Source organism: Neurospora tetrasperma (genome assembly GCF_000213175.1).
Source record: "Neurospora tetrasperma FGSC 2508 unplaced genomic scaffold NEUTE1scaffold_81, whole genome shotgun sequence".
NCBI lineage: Eukaryota > Fungi > Ascomycota > Sordariomycetes > Sordariales > Sordariaceae > Neurospora > Neurospora tetrasperma.
Window position 1 is genome coordinate 8,936,964 of NW_009799179.1, and position 21,950 is coordinate 8,958,913.

The 21,950-nt window shown below is 52.2% G+C and overlaps 5 protein-coding genes across 5 annotated transcripts; 3 read left to right on the top strand and 2 right to left on the bottom strand.

The window, feature by feature from the left end:
• Positions 1 to 1,396: 1,396 nt before the first annotated feature.
• On the top strand, positions 1,397 to 6,324 carry NEUTE1DRAFT_150867 (uncharacterized protein; the record flags this gene model as incomplete). The annotated part of the gene is made up of 4 exons (XM_009858886.1): positions 1,397 to 1,702; positions 1,808 to 2,198; positions 2,258 to 2,540; positions 2,596 to 6,324. 4 exons carry the CDS (start codon positions 1,397 to 1,399, stop codon positions 6,083 to 6,085), a joined length of 4,470 nt encoding a protein of 1,489 aa, XP_009857188.1.
• A 492-nt stretch (positions 6,325 to 6,816) lies between these two features.
• Positions 6,817 to 8,287, bottom strand: NEUTE1DRAFT_74343 (uncharacterized protein; the record flags this gene model as incomplete). Its single annotated transcript, XM_009858887.1, has 3 exons — positions 6,817 to 7,805; positions 7,965 to 8,044; positions 8,153 to 8,287. 3 exons carry the CDS (start codon positions 8,285 to 8,287, stop codon positions 7,274 to 7,276), a joined length of 747 nt encoding a protein of 248 aa, XP_009857189.1.
• Positions 8,288 to 8,921: 634 nt separating this feature from the next.
• NEUTE1DRAFT_74347 (uncharacterized protein) lies at positions 8,922 to 10,372 on the bottom strand (the record flags this gene model as incomplete). Its single annotated transcript, XM_009858888.1, has 3 exons — positions 8,922 to 9,393; positions 9,457 to 9,984; positions 10,047 to 10,372. 3 exons carry the CDS (start codon positions 10,314 to 10,316, stop codon positions 9,223 to 9,225), a joined length of 969 nt encoding a protein of 322 aa, XP_009857190.1.
• A 695-nt stretch (positions 10,373 to 11,067) lies between these two features.
• On the top strand, positions 11,068 to 13,413 carry NEUTE1DRAFT_150870 (uncharacterized protein; the record flags this gene model as incomplete). Its single annotated transcript, XM_009858889.1, has 4 exons — positions 11,068 to 11,301; positions 11,373 to 12,339; positions 12,400 to 12,926; positions 13,009 to 13,413. 4 exons carry the CDS (start codon positions 11,068 to 11,070, stop codon positions 13,252 to 13,254), a joined length of 1,974 nt encoding a protein of 657 aa, XP_009857191.1.
• Positions 13,414 to 13,735: 322 nt separating this feature from the next.
• NEUTE1DRAFT_74353 (phosphatidyl inositol 3-kinase) lies at positions 13,736 to 21,714 on the top strand (the record flags this gene model as incomplete). The annotated part of the gene is made up of 9 exons (XM_009858890.1): positions 13,736 to 14,369; positions 14,435 to 15,057; positions 15,138 to 15,388; positions 15,444 to 16,647; positions 16,697 to 16,933; positions 16,999 to 18,321; positions 18,371 to 18,842; positions 18,902 to 19,382; positions 19,439 to 21,714. 9 exons carry the CDS (start codon positions 13,736 to 13,738, stop codon positions 21,666 to 21,668), a joined length of 7,455 nt encoding a protein of 2,484 aa, XP_009857192.1.
• Between the last annotated feature and the right edge of the window lie 236 nt (positions 21,715 to 21,950).

The window sequence follows — 21,950 nt, forward strand, 5'->3', positions numbered from 1 at the left end:
CAGTGGAACTCCAACAATGGAAGCGTCCGGGAACCCCCCTCCCCTGGAACCCCCTTTGTTCTCTTTCTTCCACAAAGTCTCCGCTTCTTCGCTGGAGGCTGCTGTTCCTAAGCTTTCCATTGGAAGCTTTTGGTGGCCGCTTTGGAAGGTTGCCAGGGTTATGGTCAGATTCCCCATCTCAGCGGGCAGCATTCGCGGCGATGTGGTCCTGACGGAATGGACGGCCATTCACACGGACGGCTGCAGCCTGCATCTTCCACTTGCTGCCGGGCTGCGCTAACATCTTGTCCGTCAGGTACGGATTACCTAGGTTAAGTTAGTATGTATATGTAGCAGCTGCAGGTGCAGCAGATGCCCCTCGCCTGGGTTGCTGGTTCCATTTCATCAGGTTGTGTTAGTTTGTGCATCACACCTGGGCAACCGTAGAGTAAAAGTAAAAATAAAAATAAAAATAAAGGATTGTTCTCATCTCCTCTTGTTGGTTACTACCTATCCGTCCACATCCTGTTGGCGCTTTCTTGGCGGTCCCTCCAATTATCAACAAGTATATGCCGTGGTTCATATCATCATCTCAATCAATAACAGACGCCCTTCTTTTTCGGGCGGCGCATGCCTGTCCGCTGAGTGCTTATGTACAGGGACCCCCTCCCGCCCCCCCTAAAAGGAGAACCCGACCTGGATGAGGATGGAAGAGTGGAAGTGAGTGACCTGAACGCCAAACAAGCTTTTGGGACCCGACAAAAAAAGCAAGACTACCTTACGTTATTTTCGCTGCGTTACAGCACGCCGTGGTGCCATCTTTTTGCCATTTACGAGCATTTGCTAATTGTCAACATCCCCGTCATTTCAATTCAGCAGAAATTCGATCGCTTGTTTACCCCCCGGCTCCACCTCCATTTACAGACGACAGGCCGGCCGACCGATGCTTGCCCCCAGCCATCTCCAAAATCGACGAGCCTTCAACTCCCTCCTCCGTCAGCGTCAGTGAACTTGTCGCGGTCCACGGTTCACGGTCACGGCTTACGGTCACGGTCCAGTGTCTTCGGTGTTCCTGGTGTGCTTTCATTCAGATTCTCCCAGCACGAGCCTCCTGTTTGATTGTAAGCGTCTGCTACTACGCGCGCGCTCGACCCCCCCGCTGTTCGCGCTGGTACGGTACGGTCACGGTCACGGCCATAGATTACCACGACCTCCCTCCCGAACCCCAGAGTCGCCCAATTGCCCGTGCGGCTGCTGTGGGACGCCCTGAGCTCCCAAGTCACGACGAGACGAGCGTGTAAAGACGAACACCGACCTCGACGCTCTCCCTTCGGCCTATCTTTTCCCGACGACCTGAAGCCCTCGGCGAAACCAACTTGTCGCCGCTGCCCCCAAAGGGCGGCCCCAGAGACTAGACATGGCCTTTCTTTTCAAGTCCAAGAAGAATCACGACAGAGGGCCAGGTAGCCGAGATGGTATTCCGGGGTCGGCTTCGTCAACCCAGAGCGCGACTGCGCGCGTCAGGGACGAGAAGGGCTCCCGATCAACACCTACCGGTAGCTTGAACTCCCTCGACAATGACGGTAGCGTAGGCAGCCCGGAGCAGCAAAACTATGGCCGCCCTCGAGGCCAGACCCTCGAAGGGCAGCATCAACATCAACAACAAGCGCCCTCGCAGATGCAATCCCGGGAACCCCCGCAACAGCCGCCGAACGATCTTCCTGTAAGCCATGTTTGCCATTTTCACATGTTGAATCCTCGTCACATTGCTTTGCGCCAGGTCATTGGTCGATATGGGATGAATTTTCCTAACACTTCCAATCAATAGTTTCGCAATGGCGCGAACCCCAACCCAATGCCAATGGCAAACCCCAACGCTTCGCTTTACCCATGGTCGCAAAGGAGGTTAACGTATACGACATCTCAACCGAGCCCCTTTCCCCGATATGGCGCCGCTGTCAATTCGGTATCGTCTAAAGAGGGCGATATCTATGTGATGGGCGGCTTGATCAACAGCTCGATGGTCAGAGGCGACCTATGGATGATTGAGGCTGGTGGGAGTATGGCCTGCTACCCTCTCGCGACGACGGCAGAGGGTCCTGGCCCAAGGGTTGGACACGCCAGTTTGCTGGTTGGGAACGCGTTTATTGTGTTTGGCGGAGACACCAAGATTGATGAGTCCGACGTCCTCGATGAGACGCTATACCTCCTGAATACTTGTAGGACACCTATCGGCGGCTTTTTCCTCTTCAACAAGGTTTTTGCTAACCACTTTTAGCTACGCGACAATGGTCAAGAGCTCTGCCCGCCGGTCCACGACCTGCGGGTCGGTATGGCCATACTCTTAATATTCTAGGATCCAAGATCTACGTCTTTGGCGGCCAGGTAGAAGGATACTTCATGAATGACTTGGCAGCTTTCGACTTGAATCAGTTACAAATGCCCAGCAACCGCTGGGAAATGCTGATAGCTACTACAGAGCCCGGAACTACCCCTCAAGGCAACGTTCCTCCTGCTAGGACAAACCATTCCATGGTAACCTTCAATGACAAGATGTACCTGTAAGTCCAGCCCATTCGCCATATCATTGGTGGTATAGACACTGAATAGAACTAGGTTCGGAGGCACGAACGGTTTCCAATGGTTCAACGACGTTTGGTGCTACGACCCAACGACCAATGCCTGGACTATGCTCGAATGTATTGGATATATTCCTGTCCCGCGCGAAGGTCATGCGGCCGCCATTGTTGACGATGTCATGTATATTTTTGGAGGGCGTACCGAGGAAGGAGCGGATCTTGGTGACTTGGCGGCTTTTCGGATTACCTCTCGCCGCTGGTATACCTTCCAGAATATGGGCCCTTCGCCCTCACCTCGATCCGGTCATAGCATGACGGCAGTTGGCAAGACCGTTGTGGTTGTAGGGGGAGAGCCAAGCTCTGCTACGGCAGCTGTTAATGATCTCGCCTTGGTTTACTGTTTAGACACGACAAAGATCCGATACCCACCTGATTCCGCAGGCAATTCTGGTGCCCCAAGAAATGCGGTAAGGCGGCCAAGTAACGCGACTCCTCCATCTTCGAACCAAAACTTCCCGCCCCGAGACGGTTCGTCGGGCCCTCCTGATCAGAGACGGTTGGTCGGGCCACCCGGGGATGCCGGCAACACTACCCCTCAGAACGGATTCAGAGGCCCCCCAAATCCAAACGACCAGATTGGCCCTAGAGGCCCCCCTAATGGGCCTCCCAAACCTATGAGACCTGGTCCGCCAATGGGTCCAGCCGGCCCTCCCCCTCAAGGCCAACCTCCAAGGCCGGGTGTGAATCCAGCAGTCGCCCGAGCAAGGAACGCCTCTTCAGACAGCAGGGCGGACTCTTATCAAGGCTCCCCTACACAGTCTCCGGTCGTCCAACAAGGTCCGGTTTTCACCCAAAACGAGAGTTCCGGGTCTGTGGGGAGACATACCCCAACTCAGAACGCACCACGCTCTGCATCGTCTGCGTCACGGCAGACGGAACCCCCTGCTGCTGAAACACCCAAGTCCAAGCCTCTGAAGCAAGCCCGCACACAAGGATCGGTCGACAGCTCAACGGATGCAAGCCTGAAGCAAGCAGCCAATCGTTCTGCTTCTCCGCCGGCGCCTACTGCGAGGCTGAACAGCAATTCTATCAACCGAAGGTCATCGCAGCGGAATTCTCAAACAGTCGTACTTCTGAAGGAGCTAGACGCAGCAAGGAATCGCAATGCCTGGTATGCTTCGGAGTTGGAATTGGCTCGTAAAGCCGGTTATGTGCCCACCGCCTCGATGAGCCCAGCGCTAGACCAACGAGCGGCGGAGACGTTTGACGACGAGGACAGGCCTTTAATCGAAGCTTTACTTGCCATGCGCACTGAGCTTGCCAATGTACAAAACTCAGTAGACAAACAGGCAGTTCTCGCTGCGAAGCAAATTGCCGAAGCCGAACGACAACGGGATGCTGCTATTCAGGAAGCGATCTATGCCAAGGCCAAGCTGGCAGCGCAGGGAGGAAGTGCCAGGAGCACACCCCAACTCGATATAGATAAAGATGGCAACGATCGTGTGGGTGAGATGAGCAAAAAGCTTGCTCAAGCCTTGAGTATCCAGAAAGATCTACAGGACCAAGTGGAACGCCTAAAAATCGACCTCGACGCCGAGAAGAAGGCCAGGAAACTGGCGGATGATACGGCCAGTGCTGCTCAGAAGAGGATGGCGGACCTGGAGCATTATAAGCAAAAGAATTCCGGCGAGGTAGAGCAACTCAAAGCTGAAATGCATATGCTACAACGGCAGGCAAGAGAGGCTGAAGTCACAGCGTCGGAATTCGAATCTACGGCACAAATGCTCCGTCTTGAGAAAGATGAACTGGAAAACAAGTACAATGAGGCCGTCGGTAACTCTAAGCAAAGCGTCGAGACATTCCAGTCACTGCGGGAAGCGGTAGCTGCAACAACCGAAATGAGAGAGACGCTGGAAAGGAAACTCGATGAAGAGCGTGCACTCCGGGAGGAGATTGAGGCCACGTTGAACAAGCTCAAGGCTGAGCGTGAGGTTCAGGCTGCCGAATTAGCTACAATCACTCAGCGCCTGAGAGATGCTGAAGAGCGAGCCGAACGCCATGCCAACGAGGCACGTGTCCACCGTCAAGCCGTGCTTGCCGGTTTGGATAAGATGCCGACAATGGAAAACCGTAGCCTGGGCAACGGCGACATTGATCGCACATCTGCCCTTCAAGGCCAGCTAAGCGCCGCTAATGCGCTGGTGAGGAAGTACCAGCAGGAGGCAGATTCTGCCTCAGACAAACTACGCAGTGCAGAGGAACGCATTGCTGGACTTGAGGCCTATCAAGAACAAGCCAGTCGTGAAGGCGTCTCGATCCGCAGGCAGTTGCAGAGTGCCCTAAGAGAAACCCAGTCCCTTCAGGCCGCCAACTCGGATCTCAAGCAGCAATTAGCCAAGCAACAATTAGAAACCAACGCCGTCCTGGTCCAACACAACACGCTCAAAGATATTCTCACTGAACGTGGTATTTCACCTACCAGTGTAAACCGTCATAGTCGACTCGGCAGCCCGCGTGAGGGTTCCCCGGAGGCGATGCGCTTGCGCGAACTTGAACAGCAACTTGCCGCGGCGCAAGCTGCGCACGAGGAGACAAAGGCGTCAGCGGCAAAACAAGCGCAGGAAGCGGAGACGACGTATCGTGACAAGCTTGCCCAGCTCGATAATGACTACCAGTCAGCTGTGCACTATGTCAAGGGCACCGAGAAGATGCTTAAACAGCTTAAGGAGCAGCTGACACGCTATAAGACGGAGAACTCTCGCCTCAAGGAACAGATTGTTGAGCTTGAAGACAAGGTCGGGAGCGAGACTGGCGGCAGCGGCGCACCTGCGGATTGGGAGACTGAGCGCGAATCGCTGCAAGGGCAAGTCAGCGAGCTTCAAGCTGAGCTACAGAGGACGGCATCTCAACTCGATCAACAGCTAAAGTCTCTGCGCGAAGAGCTTGAAGATGTCCGCCAGGAACGCGATTCGGCGGCTCACGCCAGCGACGACGCCAGCCGACGTCTTGAAGCGACCAAGAAAGACCTAGAGGAGCTACAGCACGAGAATGCCCTTCTGGAGCGCCGCGCTCGGGATGCGGAGCAGAAGGTCAGCACACTGCTCGATCAAGTAGAAATGAGCGTCGACAACTACCGCAGACGCAGCCGGCAAGTCCCGAACGAAACGATCGGGGCTGCGGTGACACCAGTGGGTCCTTCAAATGAAATAGGACATGTCAGGCATGAGTCCAGCGAAGCCGAGAGCTTGTACGGGCCAGGACCCGATGCTAGAGATAGCGTCGCGCTGGATCACCTGACAAGCGAGCTCGAGACGTTGCGGAGCCGTTGGGAAACCAATAGTAAGAACTACCGTCACAGCAACGCGTTTGATTTTGAGGGCCTCGGAACTCCTACCGCATCTCTTCCCAATCAGAAGAGTGACGGTACCCTCGGTCTGAGCGAAAGTATGGCGGATTGGAGGAAGAAGAATTTCGACGATAGTCACCTTGATGATGATGAGCATCCACCGGCCGGATCTGCCAGATGAAAGAAAGGAATGCAGGGAAAGAAGCTTAGCCATATAGGAAAAGCTAAGCGTGTAATTTGATGGTGGCGGCAATTGCACCCACCACACCAGCAAGCAAGCAGTATATCAGCGAAATCTTTTGTTTTTATGGGGGGGAACACTATGCCATGAACGAAGACGTCTTAATGTTTGATGGCTATTTTTGGTAGAGATGTGCTTAATTTTCATACATTTCTTACTTTTTCGATAATCTGATGGGGATGGGGAATGGAAGGAAATGTCATTTTGCTTGAAACACCCGAACGGTCTCTATATAGCTACTTGTTCTCGTGCTTTGGCTGCTCTGTGCTGCTGTGACATTCATTCTTGCCTACCTTCTTGTTGTTGTCTTATTGGAGACACTAATCTGATTGTAATCTTGATGGGGATTTCAATTCCGTTGATTTTCTATGGAGTTAAATGGCAAATATCCAGGCTGTTCGGGTAATGATCTTGAGTAGAGTTTAATGGTTTATCTTGGGTGACAGGATGTTAGGAAAAGAAATTCAAAAGAATAATCTTACGTTAACGATGAAGACTCAATCCATGATAGACAATTCCAGTCTGACGTATAAATGTTTCCAAAGCGAAGTACAGTTGACACTTCCAAGTCGTTGATGAAACTGCGTTCGATAACAGAGTTTGTGACTGACTACATATAGGCCCATAACTTACCGCATGTCCAGGAGTGTACACGTAGCCTAAGTTGAGATCCCGGAAGATATCTCTATTTTTGAGATTTTGTGTTCATCGAAAAGCGAAAAGCATGACCACAACTACAACCCCATTTTGCCCGGCTGTAGTTGCTGCCAACAATTTCTCCTTTATCTCATCCCCATTGTTCTTCTCTTTCCTCATCCGTCGAGTCATCTCGCTATACCCGCCCATTAAGAGCGTTGGGTGACGACACTCCATGACCCTACCCGGCACACCGTATCAAGGTGAAAGGCGTGGCTCTGAAGGCATACCATTGCTCATTAACAGCAGTAACCCTGATGGCTCCAATTTCATGGATGTAAACAACCCCCTTTCCCGATACATCCATACAGAACTTCAGAGTCTCCACCCTTCGTTTCCCGTTATCAAATCCCTCATAACATAACCTCATCATCGTCATAGCTAGACACCAATCCAACAACCCAATCTCACTCCCCCGTCCTCTTCATCTGCCTACTGCGCAGCAAACAAACTCATATAAACTCCCCACGCAATGCCGGCCAAATTGCCCGCCAGACTCCTCGCCGCCACCGTCTTCAACACTGCAAAGTTGACAATACTCACAAACGGCCAAAACTTCCAGCTCGCCACCAGCAACCCCCAAAACTCGCGCTTCGACTCCTCCCAAACCCAGTTCCAGTTGACGCTATGATACTGGATCGCGTTTCCCCTTTTGAAGCTGTCGATCAAAAACCACAGACTTTGATCGGGTGAGGCGCCGAACGAAGAGGTGGCCCGGTGCTGCATCGCGGCTTGCGTGCCGTGCATGAACATGCTGAAAAGCAACGTGTTGACGGCTGCCCCCACGGTTTGGTCGAGCAGCCATTTGATGAAGGTGTTGCCTTTGTTGAGACGCGGTTCGACGAGCGTGCCGAGAGAGGCTTCGCGGTCGAGAGCCTTTTCGTCAGAGGCGGAGGCGGAGGCGATGGCTTCGCGCGTGGGGGAGACGTGGTGGGATGGGAAGGTGGTTTCAAGGAGTTCTTGCCTTTAGAGGGGGTGTTAGGTAAGGTCACTCACTCATGGGTTGATGGCGCCGAGGAGAGGGAGGTTTCTCTCGTTCGGTGTTAGGTGAGGACGGAGGATATGACTGAATGATGGACTGTTCCCTTGTGGCCGTCCACACCGACAAAGGGCCAAGACTTACCACAAAAAATTGGGAGGCGTAGAGATCACACCAAAGAGGAAGAACTGGAACACTGGCACCCAGTCAATCACCAGAGGTGTCTAATCAGCAGAGTCACCAGTTGTCAGCATCAAGATCCCCAAGTACGTGCATGTTGCATTACGTCATCGCTTCCACGATGAACGTGAGCCAGAATGAGTTTCACATACACCGTCTTTGTAGGCACTGATGGCCTGGGCGAGAATGTTTGATATTCCCGCAATGACTGCCGCTTGTAGCGTGGCTTTGATGATAGGCGATGGCTCGTTATCATCTTTCTTTGCGGGAGCTGCTGGCTTGGGCATTTTGCGATGAAAGAGGTTCCTGCTGTTTGATGAGTTCAGTAGGCGGATCGCTTTGAAGCTAATCGTAGGGGAGTTGGAGGAGAGCGAAACGGAGTATGAGAAAACGATGAGGAGCGTGGAGGAGTACTTGTAAAATGAGTGTATTGGCTTTTTGGAGGGGAAGGAAACGAATAGACTAGAGTGTAGCCAAGGTGACGGCGGTACAGTATAGACGGACGACTAGCAGCATAGCGCCAGATGCCCCACCGGTTGGGCAACACAACAGAAAACCGGATGAGATAAAAAGGCAACAAACGAACTTACCCAACCGATCACGAGAAAGAACGCAGCTCGGCCAATGATTTCCAACATGAGGGATATGATATTAAGAAACGCACCAAGATACTGAATCATGTTGGCGAGGAAGGTATGGCATAGACTCTGAAGTGAATACAGGTGTCCACGACTACACCTCAACCCATCCTGTCGACGAGATGTCGGGGGATTGCACGCCTATTAGTATGCGAGCCGATAGCTGACGTACTCCGAGACGTACTTATCAAACGGAATGCTGTGCTCGACTATCGCGATGCCCATTTAGGTAGGTAGGCCCAGGTATTTGGTTCAATGTCACCCGCGTAAGATCTTCGGGGTTGTCTTATCTATTTCCCCCTTTCCATTACATGAATGTGGTGACACCCCGGTTATATCCGGCGTAGTACCTAACCTCGTTGGTAAGTGACCGAAACCTCTTTTGGACTATTCTACCGGTTCTCATTAGACATTTGCATACGTCCGCACCAGTCACTCATTATCATACTAGCTGTGAATGGCCGAAGCTGTGGTGACCATATGTGCCATACATCACCCGTTATACCGAGGCTTCTTCTTGTCTCTCGGCAATCATGTTTTTGATGTTTTGTCTATACCCTCGTTAGGCTGCCCAACGTCAAACTTCATGGCCGGCTCAAAATCCACATGAAAAAGAGCTGCACGATGTAGGCGTAGAAGAAGAGGAACTGTAGCCTCTGCGATCTCTTTGCCCGACCCTCGGTGGGCATGGTTTGCATAGGACCCTGGGCGTTGTTGTTGTTCTCGGGAAGAAGAACGTATTTCAGGGAGCGCATCTGAGAAACGCAGGTTAGTCAACGAGCCAATCCGGAGAAGGGAACAGCAGCAGGGCATCATACCAAGAAGAGAGCGTTCGCAAAGAAAGTGTAACCAAAGACAGTCCAGCCGATCACACCACCAGTTCCCTTGCCGCCATTCACAATCTCGGCAATAGAGATGGTGACAATAACGCCAACAAACTTGTACCCAGAGTAAGCGACGAGGTCCAAGAGCTGCGACTCGTTGGAGATGCTCAAGAGGTAGCATCCAAGCTTCAGACCCAGGATTTCAACGATAACCACCACTAGCGCGGTTGTCGCAATGTATCCGAACAGTTCCGGCTGGAACTGGCCACGTAGGCCCGCGATAAGGGTTTGGAGAAAGATGTAGGTGACCAGCGACATGACCGGAATATACATGTCGGGGCTGTTGATGTCGTCCCTGGGAGGCAGGTACCACCCTTCCTGACCGCCCGGGCCTACTGTCTGCTTGCGGGACCAGGGCTTATGCCTCCAGGGAAACAGGACAAGATAGAGCTTGTTTATTACGTAGGAGTTGGTGACGTTAAAGTAATGTTTGAGCGCCGAGACACTGACGAAGCGGTTGACCTGTAGCGCCGCGCGTTAGCATGCGTCTCCCTCCGCGACAGGTAAGCCGTCAGCATCCTTACATTCTGCTCGAGGTATTCCTGTCCCTGCTTGAAAGCTGTCTGTCCGAACTGCGAGGCCAGCTGCGCTGCCGGGTCGTTTATAAAGTTGCCGTACTGGCCAAACATGTTTCCTGACGGTGCCCGCCCTTGCTGTTGGTAAGGGCTTCCATCATAGCCGGAGTGAGGTTGCGACGTGGGCGGCGGTGGCGATCGTAGCTGAGGAACGGTTGAGACGTGTTGCGGGACAGGGTGGTGTAAAGGGGGCGATTGCCCGTAGCCGGATCGCTGCATCTTGTCGGTTGGTGAGGCTGTATAAAGTGGAAGGGAGAGTTTGGATGTTAGTCACGGTCTTGGGACTCTTTTCGCGGGTCGATCGGTATGGAATTCGTGTTGCTAGTAAGTAGGAGGTTGGTATTGCGTGCTCGTGTTGACCGCGTTGCGTGGCTTTGTCAGGCACCTAGCTCTGTCGGGGAGATGCGATGTGTTTCGTTGAATCTGGAGATGCTGTCATTGACCACATACAGCAACTTGAAGTGAACACCCTCAGGGCTCAGGTAGCTACGGTAGACCCCCGACGACCCCCCCCCCCCCCCCCACCCCTTCCCCTTCCACTCCCCAGGCCGACACCAGCGCAGCCCCTGGCCGGCCGCCTTGGCACCTCACTGCACTCGATCGCCTGCCCGCCGTGCCAAGAAATAGCCTGATGACATCTTATCGGCGCTCTATCAACCAACAAAAGTCCCGATGGCCCCACCTTCCACTTGCTAGCTCCAGCGTGTTCCAGAAGCGCGGCGCCCGGCTAACCACGCCGATGCGGTGGTGGCGGCCAATATGACAGTTTGGCTTCCATTGAGTCTGAGTGGTCTTGGACTCGAAGCACTTCCGCCCCTTTTCCTGGAATATTTACTCTTCCACTTCTCCCCTCGTACTCTCTTCCTCTTTGACGCATACAATCCGCACTCCTCCAAACGCCAATTGACATCAAAGAGTGCTCGTTATATACCAGCGTACCACTTCGAAACGGGGCACCATCTGACGAACCATGTTGGACACTTTCGAGATCCTGACGACGTCAGGGGTGGTGCTGTGGTCCAGGACATACGCCGCCGTCAGTCCTGCTGTAGTCAACAACTTCATATCCGACGTCTTCATTGAGGAAAAGAGCGCTGTTGCTGGTACCAAGGATGGCGCTTCTGCGTCGGCCAATCCGCCGTACAAACATGACCAGCATACACTGCGTTGGTCGTTCGAGAAGGAATTGGGTATTATCTTTGTTGTATGCGCATCTCCTTTGCCTTGTGCCCTTCTCCGCCCTTCACGGCCGCTGGCTGACCTCATGACTCGCAGGCGGTTTACAGATCACTCCTACATCTCTCATGGATCGACAAGCTCGTTGACAACATCCGGACCATCTTTGTGAACCTCTATGGCGACCAGCTTAAGAAGCCGAACGTTACGCTTATTCAGTGCGCCAAGTTTGATGACTATTTCGATCAGCAACTGCAAGAGCTCGAGAAAACAGGCAGTAAATCGGATTCGAAAGACGTTCGCGCATTCCAAGATGAAGCTTTGTCAGACGACCTGAGCGATATGCCTCCGCCGCTACCTGGCCTTGTCCGTGGCGGCCGTGCACCGAGCAACACCAATACAAGCAAGCAGGGCGATTCGGACTTCGATACGTCACCAAACACATCGCGGTCCACAACTCCGGCTGTAGCAAGTCACCTTTTGGTGGCAAAGCCAGGTCCGGGAGGCAAGATGTCGAGAAGAGCGAGAAAGCTCCAGAACTCTGCGCCCGCTTCTTCAGGCGACGAAGCCTCTGTCAAACGAACCAAGGCCAAGCTTGCCAAGAAAGGAAGAAAGTGGGATGCGGACGGCCTTGCTGACGAGGAGGACGATGTTCAACTTGACTTCTCCGCCTCCAAAGCAACAAGCGATAGTGAAACCGAAGCAGGAAGGCGGCCGGCCATTGAAGAAGTGGATGCCTCAACATGGGGTTCGACTACAAAGGGCAAGTTTGTGCTCAGAGACCTGGGCGATGAGGTTCATTCGATTCTCGCGTCTGCGGAGGCCAAGAATTCCGCATCCAAAACCGACGCCCCAACTGGTCTGGTGGGAACAGGCCTGAGTGCTATTGGAGGTCTTTTTAGGAACGTCGTGGGTGGAAAGGTCTTGACTAAGGAGGATTTGGACAAGGCCATGAAGGGCATGGAAGAGCATTTGTTGAAGAAGAACGTCGCGCGCGAAGCTGCCGTGCGCCTCTGTGAAGGGGTTGAGAAGGAGCTTATTGGTGTCAAGACAGGAAGCTTCGAGAGTAAGTCCGGTTGTCATGCGCTTCAATATGCAATGACAGAGAGCTGACAACCTTGCACAGGTATCAATACCAGGATACAAAAAGCCATGGAAGTCTCCTTGACCAAGATGCTTACGCCCACATCCTCGCTGGACCTTCTTCGCGAGATCGACTCCATCACATCACCACCAGCCACGTCTCTGCGAAAGGCGCGGCCCTATGTCATGTCGATTGTGGGTGTCAACGGTGTCGGAAAATCGACCAACTTGTCAAAGATCTGCTTCTTCCTCCTGCAAAACAAGTACAAGGTGCTGATTGCGGCAGGTGACACCTTCCGCTCGGGTGCCGTTGAGCAGTTGGCGGTGCATGTTCGCAACCTCAAGGAACTCACCCAAAGAGAAGGCGGCAAGGTTGAATTGTACCAAAAGGGATACGGCAAGGATGCCGCTGCAGTGGCCAAGGATGCCGTCGCATTTGCTGCCCAGGAGGGCTTCGATGTGGTCTTGATCGACACAGCCGGTCGTAGGCACAACGACCAGCGGCTGATGTCTTCGCTAGAGAAGTTTGCCAAGTTTGCGCAACCTGACAAGATCTTGATGGTTGGCGAGGTAAGAAGCATTTCCCTTTTGCACACTAAGTTGCTTCTGCACATATTGTTTCTCTGATACTGACCACCTGGCTTCGTAACAGGCACTTGTCGGTACCGATTCCGTGGCTCAGGCCAAAAACTTCAACGCCTCCTTCGGAGCTGGCCGATCTTTGGACGGGTTTATCATCTCCAAGTGCGATACAGTAGGAGACATGGTGGGCACAATTGTCAGCATTGTTCACGCCACGAACGTTCCTGTTTTATTTGTGGGAGTTGGGCAGCATTATTCGGACCTCAGGAACTTTTCTGTCAAGTGGGCAGTAGAGAAGTTGTTGAGCAGTGCATAAACTGCGTAGCCAGCCATTCGGGGGACTTGAACCAATTTGTATAGCAGATCAATTTTTGTTCCGTGTTTCTTGGAATACCTATAATGGATGACTGGTCAACCAGCCGGCAGGCAGTACTCATCGACACAGTTCATCGTAATTACCACGCCAACTTGCTCTTCGAACTTCTTTCGTTGAGAGCTACTGTGGAGAACGGGCCAAGTATTGAGTGTTTGTCAAACGCCCCTGAACCCCCCTTTTCAGGAGAGGCTTGGCATAAACAACTGCTGCCTTTCTCAGAAACGCTGCTTGCACGTGATCACCCGTTTAGCCCCGCCTCGCGTTGGTCCAAGTCGCGTTTTCACTTTACTACACTAGGATGCGTCCAGGTTACATGCTGCTGCACTTACTGCCCCCCCACCTCATCGAGTATTCGATTCTACCTTGGTCCTACTCCTAGGTTGTCGCCGCCATCGATTTCCCCCAAAGATGTCGATTGAAGATGGCGTCCGGAGTCCATGGCAAAACAGTCAAGGGAGGCGCCCTTGAGGAGAGCTTCCCTGAGGACGCCCAACCCCAGCCCGGCTCAGCACCGCCTCAGTCCACTCTAGCCGCAGAGCTTGTCGAAGGCCTCCCGAACGAATCTCGACGCGCGAAACCTGACGAGGTCACCGAGATCAAGCGATTGTGTACCATTATCGAGCAGGAAAAAGACAAGGCCGGTTCGGATCTGGAAAAGACACACGAAGAACGACTTGCGTACAATCACATCCTCTTCTATGTCTGCGCCGGACCTGTTCTTGATGTCGTCAAAACCAATGACCCGTTCGCGGATTTCGCCAGCTTGCAGCTTAAGGCTCAGAACACCCTTAGTCTTCTCAAGCTTGCCGTCCAAGAGACCCCGGATGTGCTGAAGCAGACGACCGATGGGAATGAGTTCTTGTTACGCGGCCCAGAACCTTTGTGGCTATGGTTCCAGCCTAGGTTGCTTGCTCTTCTGGGCCGTTCTAAGCTGCTTGGTATCACGTCTGCCATTGAGGACTTCTTCCACTTTACTCTGCAAACCGTTGCTGAACGTGTGCCCCTCTGGGACCTTGGCCCAGGCTTGCTTCAGTATTTCCAAGCAAGCTTGCACGGTAAGCATTAGCGACAAGCCGCAACTGGTTATGCAGTAATCGCTAATGTTAATGTAAATCGCCAGCCATACTCGAGCATTTCCAATCGAACCCGCTCGCCGACATGAATGCACGGAACTCTAATCTCGACATTCAGCTTCCGCCGGACACGTTTCTTCGAGCCCTGGACCTCGATGACCCAGATACACCATCCAAGTTCTTCTACAAGATCCGGGATTCCGAACATGCTATCCGCCACGCCATCAGCCTTTTTCACATTCTGAAGTCCACCATTCTACCCGTGGGGGCTGCTGAACCCCCACTGCTGTACCGCGGAAACATTGCTTGGTTGATGGATGTGTTTCAGCCGCTTTTTTCTGTTTTGGTTCACTGGTCGCCACAATTGAAGATAAGTCTAGCGCCCTATGTTCAGACAGCTATTGACCTAGCAGAAGCCGCAGACGACACACTGCGCCCAAAAGCGATATCCGCGCTTGCGTTGATATGCGGCGAGATATTTGACAGATCCGAGCAGTATCTTGGCGAAGACGAGTTTGGGCTGGCTACGAGAAAGGCACTCTCCTTGGCTTTGCTCCATCTTGTCAAGGAAGCAGATAGTCACAGGTCTTTGATGCAGTTGTTCGAATCCCGAGTCGTCATCCCCGCCGTCAGTTTCGCTACAGCTAGCCTTCCCAACTCGGATCTATGGGTTGGTACATTAGAAATGTCACCTTTTGATTTGATTGGTGCTGACATCCAATTTAGAGATCAGCCATTCTCCTCCAGCAGGTAGTGTCTGCTGAGACTTCTGTTTCCCAAGTTCCTGAAGAGCTCAGTTCCAGTAAATTCGTTGACGTCACTCTTCGTCAGCAAGTCGGACTGTTGGGCCTCGATCCTGTTGTCGAGGATGGGGAACCGGCCCCTAAACGAAGGAAGCTGGTGGAGCACCAAACATTATCAGCCGACATTGTCGAAGAAATATGCCGTGTTGCTAACCTGCCAATCTCTGAAGACATCTGCTCTTTAGAAGATAGCCTAATGTGAGTTGGCCGAGTAGAAGGCAGGCCGTACTTCTTTTTATACTAACAATAATAGTGATGCCTTTCCGAAGCTGACAATACTTCGACAATGCCGAGTCATCGAGCTCATCTCCTTTGTCCCGTGCGCTACGGATAATACACTGGGACTCGAAGAAGGCCGTTTGGGGTCTTTGGCTTTTTCATCGGCATCTTTAGAATGTGCCCATTGCTCCATATTCGGATATTCAGCTTTTACGCAGGCATGTGATGATGCCGTTACAAAGACCACTGCCTACAAGATCCTGGAGAAGCTTGTTAAGAGCCCGGGTTTCCGTGACTCTAGACGCCCTCGTGTGTACGCGATGGTGCGTTTACAACGCATGTTGCGGCATACCGTCCTTCCTAAGTTCCGCGATCTGGAGCAGTCGATACTTGGACAGTGGTGTGTGCAGTCGCTACGCAGCTCTATACGAGAGCTTCGTATTGGTGCTGGTCGCGCACTTGCCGTCCTGTTAGACCCAGATGTTCCCGATTTTGTCCGTCCTATCGCCAGAGGGAACCAAAATATTGTCCTCGACATTCTCAAGTTAATCACCGATGAGGATGCTCTTCATTTGCACGAAACATGCATACTAGCTTGGGGTCAAGCAGGAAGGGTTGTATCTGTCGACCACCTAAACCTGATTTTGATCAAGCTCGTTGAGTACCTGGGATACGACAATTCGGTCGTGTCTGCTATGGCAGTTAACGAAATTCTCAACATCGCAACGTATCGCGGAATAACGCCCTTGCAGCTATTTGCGCCATACTGGGAGAACATGGCGGTTCTCGTGGTCAAGGACTTGGTTTCGGCACCGCAGACCACGAGGTTGGTTGCGGAGACTTTGCAGCTCAGCATCGAAGAACTCCTTTGTCTGTTACAAAAACACGCTCTTCCATGGTTGGTATTGGCGAAGAACCTAAGTGTCATCGAGAAAATTGCCGAAGCCCGGGGTGAGAAGTCAACATCGCAACCATGCATTGACAGCGCCAACTTCCCCTCGATCATTGCTCTTCTCTTGATCCAGGATGTCCCGGACGTTGAAGAGCATGCAATGGAATTGCTCTGCGTAATCTCCCCCAAATTCAAGCAACCAAACCCCGGTGAGCTGAATTCCGATGAGAAAAGACCGGTATCTGTACGCGATCGACTCGCCGAGATCCTGAGAGTTGAACCATTGGGGGTATTATTCGAGCTTTTCAAGGCCAGTGGCGGGGCTGACGAGAGAAAAAAGGCACTGGTACGTTACGTTCACTGATATATAGAAACCAGAGGCTGACAATACGCAGATACGCAAAGGTATCAGTATCTTGGCAACTCGGAGTTCACCTATAACAGAAAAGGGAGCCGAGCCACCTCATATCATCGAGCGCTTCTTAGAAAAATATACACTCGGGTTGGTATCGCGTCTCAGTGAACGAATAACAGATATCGATGTTCCTATCCCAGATAGACGACGATGCCTTAGAGCAATGGAAGAAATGATCAGAGTTTGTCGATCATCTGTGACAACTGCTCGTTCACAGGTATGCTGCTCTGGATCAGTGACCCCGGCCTGGAAACACCTATACTCACCGCACTCTTCTCATAGATATCGGCATGTTTACTGTCTGCACTAGGATGCGATGAGCTGCGTTCTGATGCCTTTTCGTGTTGGTCGGTCATGATCATGAACATGGACGAGATGGATGTGCCAAATTTGCTTGACACCACGCTTTGGGTGATCACACATCATTGGACATGCTTTGACGACAGTACCAAGCAACAGGCTCAAAAAGTCCTCGACGCCCTTTCCAAGACGAATGGTCATGATCTTGTCAAGGCAACGGCCTCGATGACGACGTTCAATCACCTCCCTGATTTGGCTGAACACCGCAAGCGTCTGGGTCTTCTGTCGCAGTCGGGATTAACTCGTCAAGATCTTTTTCGCACATTTTGCCGACGACTGAGACACGACCATCCGGGCGTCATTGAACAAGCTTTGACCGAACTCCTTGAGTTATTGCGGCAACATCAAGACTATATCCAGGCATCCGCTCTTGCTGAACAACCCAAATCGTTCATTCCAGGACTTACACGCTCCGTTCTTGATTGCGCAGCCAAGTACAATGGTTGGCAGCCTGGGATCATGCGCCTCTGTGCCGAGTGCATGGGTATCATTGGGTGCCTTGACTCGAACCGCATGGAGAGCAATCGAGAACAGAAACGGTTTGTCGTCAGTCAAAATTTCATGGATTTCAGAGAAACAGCGGACTTCGTGTGTTTCATGTTGGAGAATGTCCTCGTCAAGGCTTTCCTTTCAACTACAGACACGAAGTTCCTGAGCTTCCTTTCGTATGCGATGCAAGAGCTCCTGGCCAAAACGGGCATCAAGCTCGCTTACCAAAGTCAGGGACAGGGCCAACATGAGACATTATACAAGAGATGGCGGAGCTTCAACGACATAACCAAAGAGATTTTAACGCCATTTTTGACATCCGAATTCATCGTTTCGTCTGGAATGATTGGGCTGGACACCAATTACCCTATTTTCCACCCCCAGAAATCATACGAGACTTGGCTGAAAACGTTTGTTCTCGATCTTCTTCGCAATCCACAGAACCCTAACAGCGCGATTCTCTTTCCACCTCTCTGTCGACTTATCAAGGTCCATGATCCTTGTGTGAGCGAGTTTCTGTTACCCTACGTGGTGCTACACGCCGTTATCGGGAGCGAGGGCCCCTCCCAGACACCAGATGAGAGCCAAATGCTCGTGGGGAAAGAGGGATCGACCAGGGCCGAGGCCCACGAAAAGAAGACAAACGGTTCGGAATGGAGGAAGAAGGTAATGTCTGAGCTTAAGACTATTTTGGAGTATCAACCGCCGGAAACCGCCACGCATTCCGAGAAAGAGGAAGTCAAGCTTTGCTACGAGGTATGTACATGTTCTCATGACTGTAATTTACTGTTACTGACTAAAGTAGGCCGTGTTCCGCATTCTTGACTACTTCAAAAACTGGCTACACATCAAAAAGTCCCAGTCAGCATCCAAAGAGAAAGATGCGAGGTGGTGTCCATTGGTTGAGGAGGTGCTTTCTTCCCTCGATCCTGAACTAGTTGCTCGACGAGCGATCGACTGTGGGCAATATGCTCGCGCTCTTTTGTTCCTAGAGCCTCACATTGAAAGTCGCAGAGACCAGGCTATAGGTGACGAAGCAACTCGTCTCATGCGATCCGTACATGATATATACACGCAGATCGACGATCCCGACGGGCTAGATGGCATATCCGCGTGCATGAAAGATCTCGGGTTTAAGGAGCAGGCTCTCAGTCATCGTAAAGCGGGCCGATGGACTGCTGCGCAGACCTGGTATGAGATACAGCTGGCTGAATCGCCGGACGATGTCAATCTTCAGCTCGACCTCTTGACCTGCCTCGAGGAATCAGGCCAGTACGGTGAGTGAAATTTGTTATCTTCAGGTTGATGGTACATACGGAGCTGACATTGCGTCCAGACAATCTTCTGAGTTTTGCTGAAGGAATTGACAAAACACCAAGCAGTCTGAGCAAAGTGATGCCTTTCGTTCTCGAAGCGTCGTGGGCAACGGGTAGGTGGCAAATAATGGAGAAGTATCTACGAGCGTACACCGAGGGCGACGTAACCGATATCTTCAACATCGGTATCGCTGATGCACTGCTCTGTCTCAAAGAAGGAGATGGAGAACGGTTTCAAGAACTTTTGCAGGCAATGCGGGACAAGGTGGCTAGCTCCATGACACTTTCAGCGACATCATCGTTCAGAACCTGTCATGACGTGATGCTGAAGTGTCACGTTCTGGAGGATCTTGAGATGATTGCCAATGCGGAGCCAGTCGAGGGTGAAGGCCATGCGCCTCTTGTGAAGGCTCTAGAACGTCGCCTGGAGGTACTCGGGGCATATGTCAGCGACAAGCAGTACGTGCTTGGAGTCAGGAGAGCAGCAATGGAACTGATGAGGTATGTATCTTGTTTGATCCCTGAACTCATTGAGCTCGTTTCTGATAATTCACTAGGACAAAATTCGGAGACGAAGAGATATCTTCATCATGGCTTGCCACCGCTCGCTTGGCCAGGAAATCTGGTTCGACTCATCAGTCCTTCAACGCAGTGCTACGTGCGCAGCAGCTTGGTGATAGTTCTGCAGTCATAGAATACGCAAAGTTGTTCTACAAGGACGGCCAGCATCGCAAGGCGATCCAGCTATTGCAACGCGCCATTGACGACGACCTTTTCAACGATGGTATGATGGCGATAGATACCCCAACATCTAGTAAGAGTCAGCAGTCTCATCGCAATCTACTGAAAGCCAGAGCCCACTTGCTTCTTGCTAAGTGGCTCGATTCAACCGGTCAAACCCACGCCGGTGCTTTACGCTCCAAGTTTCAGGAGGCGGCCAAAACCCACCCGCAATGGGAGAAGGGGCACTACTACCTTGGGCGTCACTACAAGAAGGTTTTGGAGTCCGAAAAGGCGCTCAGCCCAGATGATCAAAGTGACGCCTATTTGACCGGAGAGACGGCCAAGTTGGTTATAGAAAATTATCTGCGCTCACTCAACTTTGGGACGAAGTATGTTCACCAGACCTTGCCACGAATTCTCGACCTATGGCTCGAACTCGGGACTCAAGTCGACGCTCCGTCACTGGGCATGGTGACCTTGTCCGCAGAGCTACAATCACGTCGGAGGACCATTCTCCATGAGCTTTATAAGCATTTCAACAGGCATCTGCCCAAAATGCCAGCTTACATTTTTTACACGGCTTTGCCGCAAATTGTGGCTAGAATAGCTCATCCGAACCAAGATGTGTTCAGAGTCCTGGAGCAAATGATTATCAAGGTGGTGGAAGCACACCCCCGACAGGCTATCTGGAGTCTCTTCTCCTTCATGACCGGGCGTACGAACGGTGCTCGACGACACAGAGGGCAAAAGGTTTTGGACGACCTCCGAGCCATCGCGAAAAGAGTCGATGAGACAGGCTACGACCTGAAGCAGTTGCTCAAAATGGGCGAGAAGCTTGCCGAGCAGCTCCTTCTGGCATGCAACAAAGGTGACTTCCAGAGCAACAGGACGGTAAAAGCAAGTATTACGAGAGACTTGAACTTCAACCACAAATGCACGCCGTGTCCGCTAGTGGTGCCGATAGAAACGTGCCTCACCGCGACATTGCCGACGTTGACGGACAACACCAGGAAGCACAAGGCGTTTTCCGGGGACGTCATCACTATCGACAGATTCCTTGATGATGTACTGGTGCTGGGATCTCTGGCGAAGCCGCGCAAACTGACGGCACGAGGATCCAATGGACAGCTTTACGGTCTCTTGATTAAACCGAAGGACGATCTCCGCACCGACCAACGTCTCATGGAGTTCAACGGATTGATCAACCGGTCGTTAAAGCGCGATACTGAATCTAGCAAACGGCAGCTGTACATCAGGACATATGCCGTCACGCCATTAAATGAGGAGTGCGGCATCATCGAATGGGTTGATGGTCTGAAAACCCTCCGTGATATCCTTCTGGGCATCTACAAGACGCGAAACATCACACCCAACTACGGGCAAATCGCAGAACTGATGAAGCAGGCGTGCACGTCCGACGACAATCTCCATCTCTGGTCCAGATCCGTGCTCGGCATGTTCCCCGACGTGCTACCAGAATGGTTCATCTCGCAGTTCCCCGACCCATCAGCCTGGTTCGCCGCCCGACTGCGGTACACGCGCTCCTGCGCCGTCATGTCCATGGTCGGCACCATCCTTGGCCTCGGCGACCGGCACGGCGAGAACGTGCTGCTGGAGGAAGGAAACGGCGGCGTCTTCCACGTCGACTTCAACTGCTTGTTCGACAAGGGCTTGACTTTTGCCCAGCCGGAAAAGGTGCCCTTCCGACTAACACACAACATGATTGCGGCCATGGGCATCTATCGCTACGAGGGCCCCTTCCGAAACTGCAGCGAGCTGACGCTCAAGGTGCTGAGGCAACAGGAGGAAACACTGATGACGATTTTGGAGGCGTTCATCCATGACCCGACGCTGGATCTACAGAGGACCAAGAAGCGGACTCATGATGTGGTCAAGCTGAATCCGACAAGCGTGGTGGAGAGTATCAAGCGAAAAGTTAGGGGGTTGTTGCCGCATGAGAAGATCCCGTTGGGCGTGGAGGGTCAGGTGGAAGAGCTCATTAAGCAGGCTACGGATCCGAAAAACTTGGCTGCTATGTATATTGGATGGTGCCCGTTCTTGTAGTCTGATTAGCGTATCAATAGAGAAAACAGCCCGACAGGGTAGTTGGAATGTTTGCGAATGGAAGTGTGGGAAAGGGGAGGACGGGAGTTGTTGTTGACATCAGAAGCTCAGTCTTTGGCTGATAGCGCTACAGTGGGGTGCTACAGTGCTACAGCGCTGGAAGGGCAAATAGAACAGATGGCAAGTGCAAAGGGGTGCCAACTCACCTGCTCCTTCCTTGTGTTTCTGATTACCTACGCCTTGTGCCCTAATACCAGAATTGGTTATTTTAAAATGATTGAC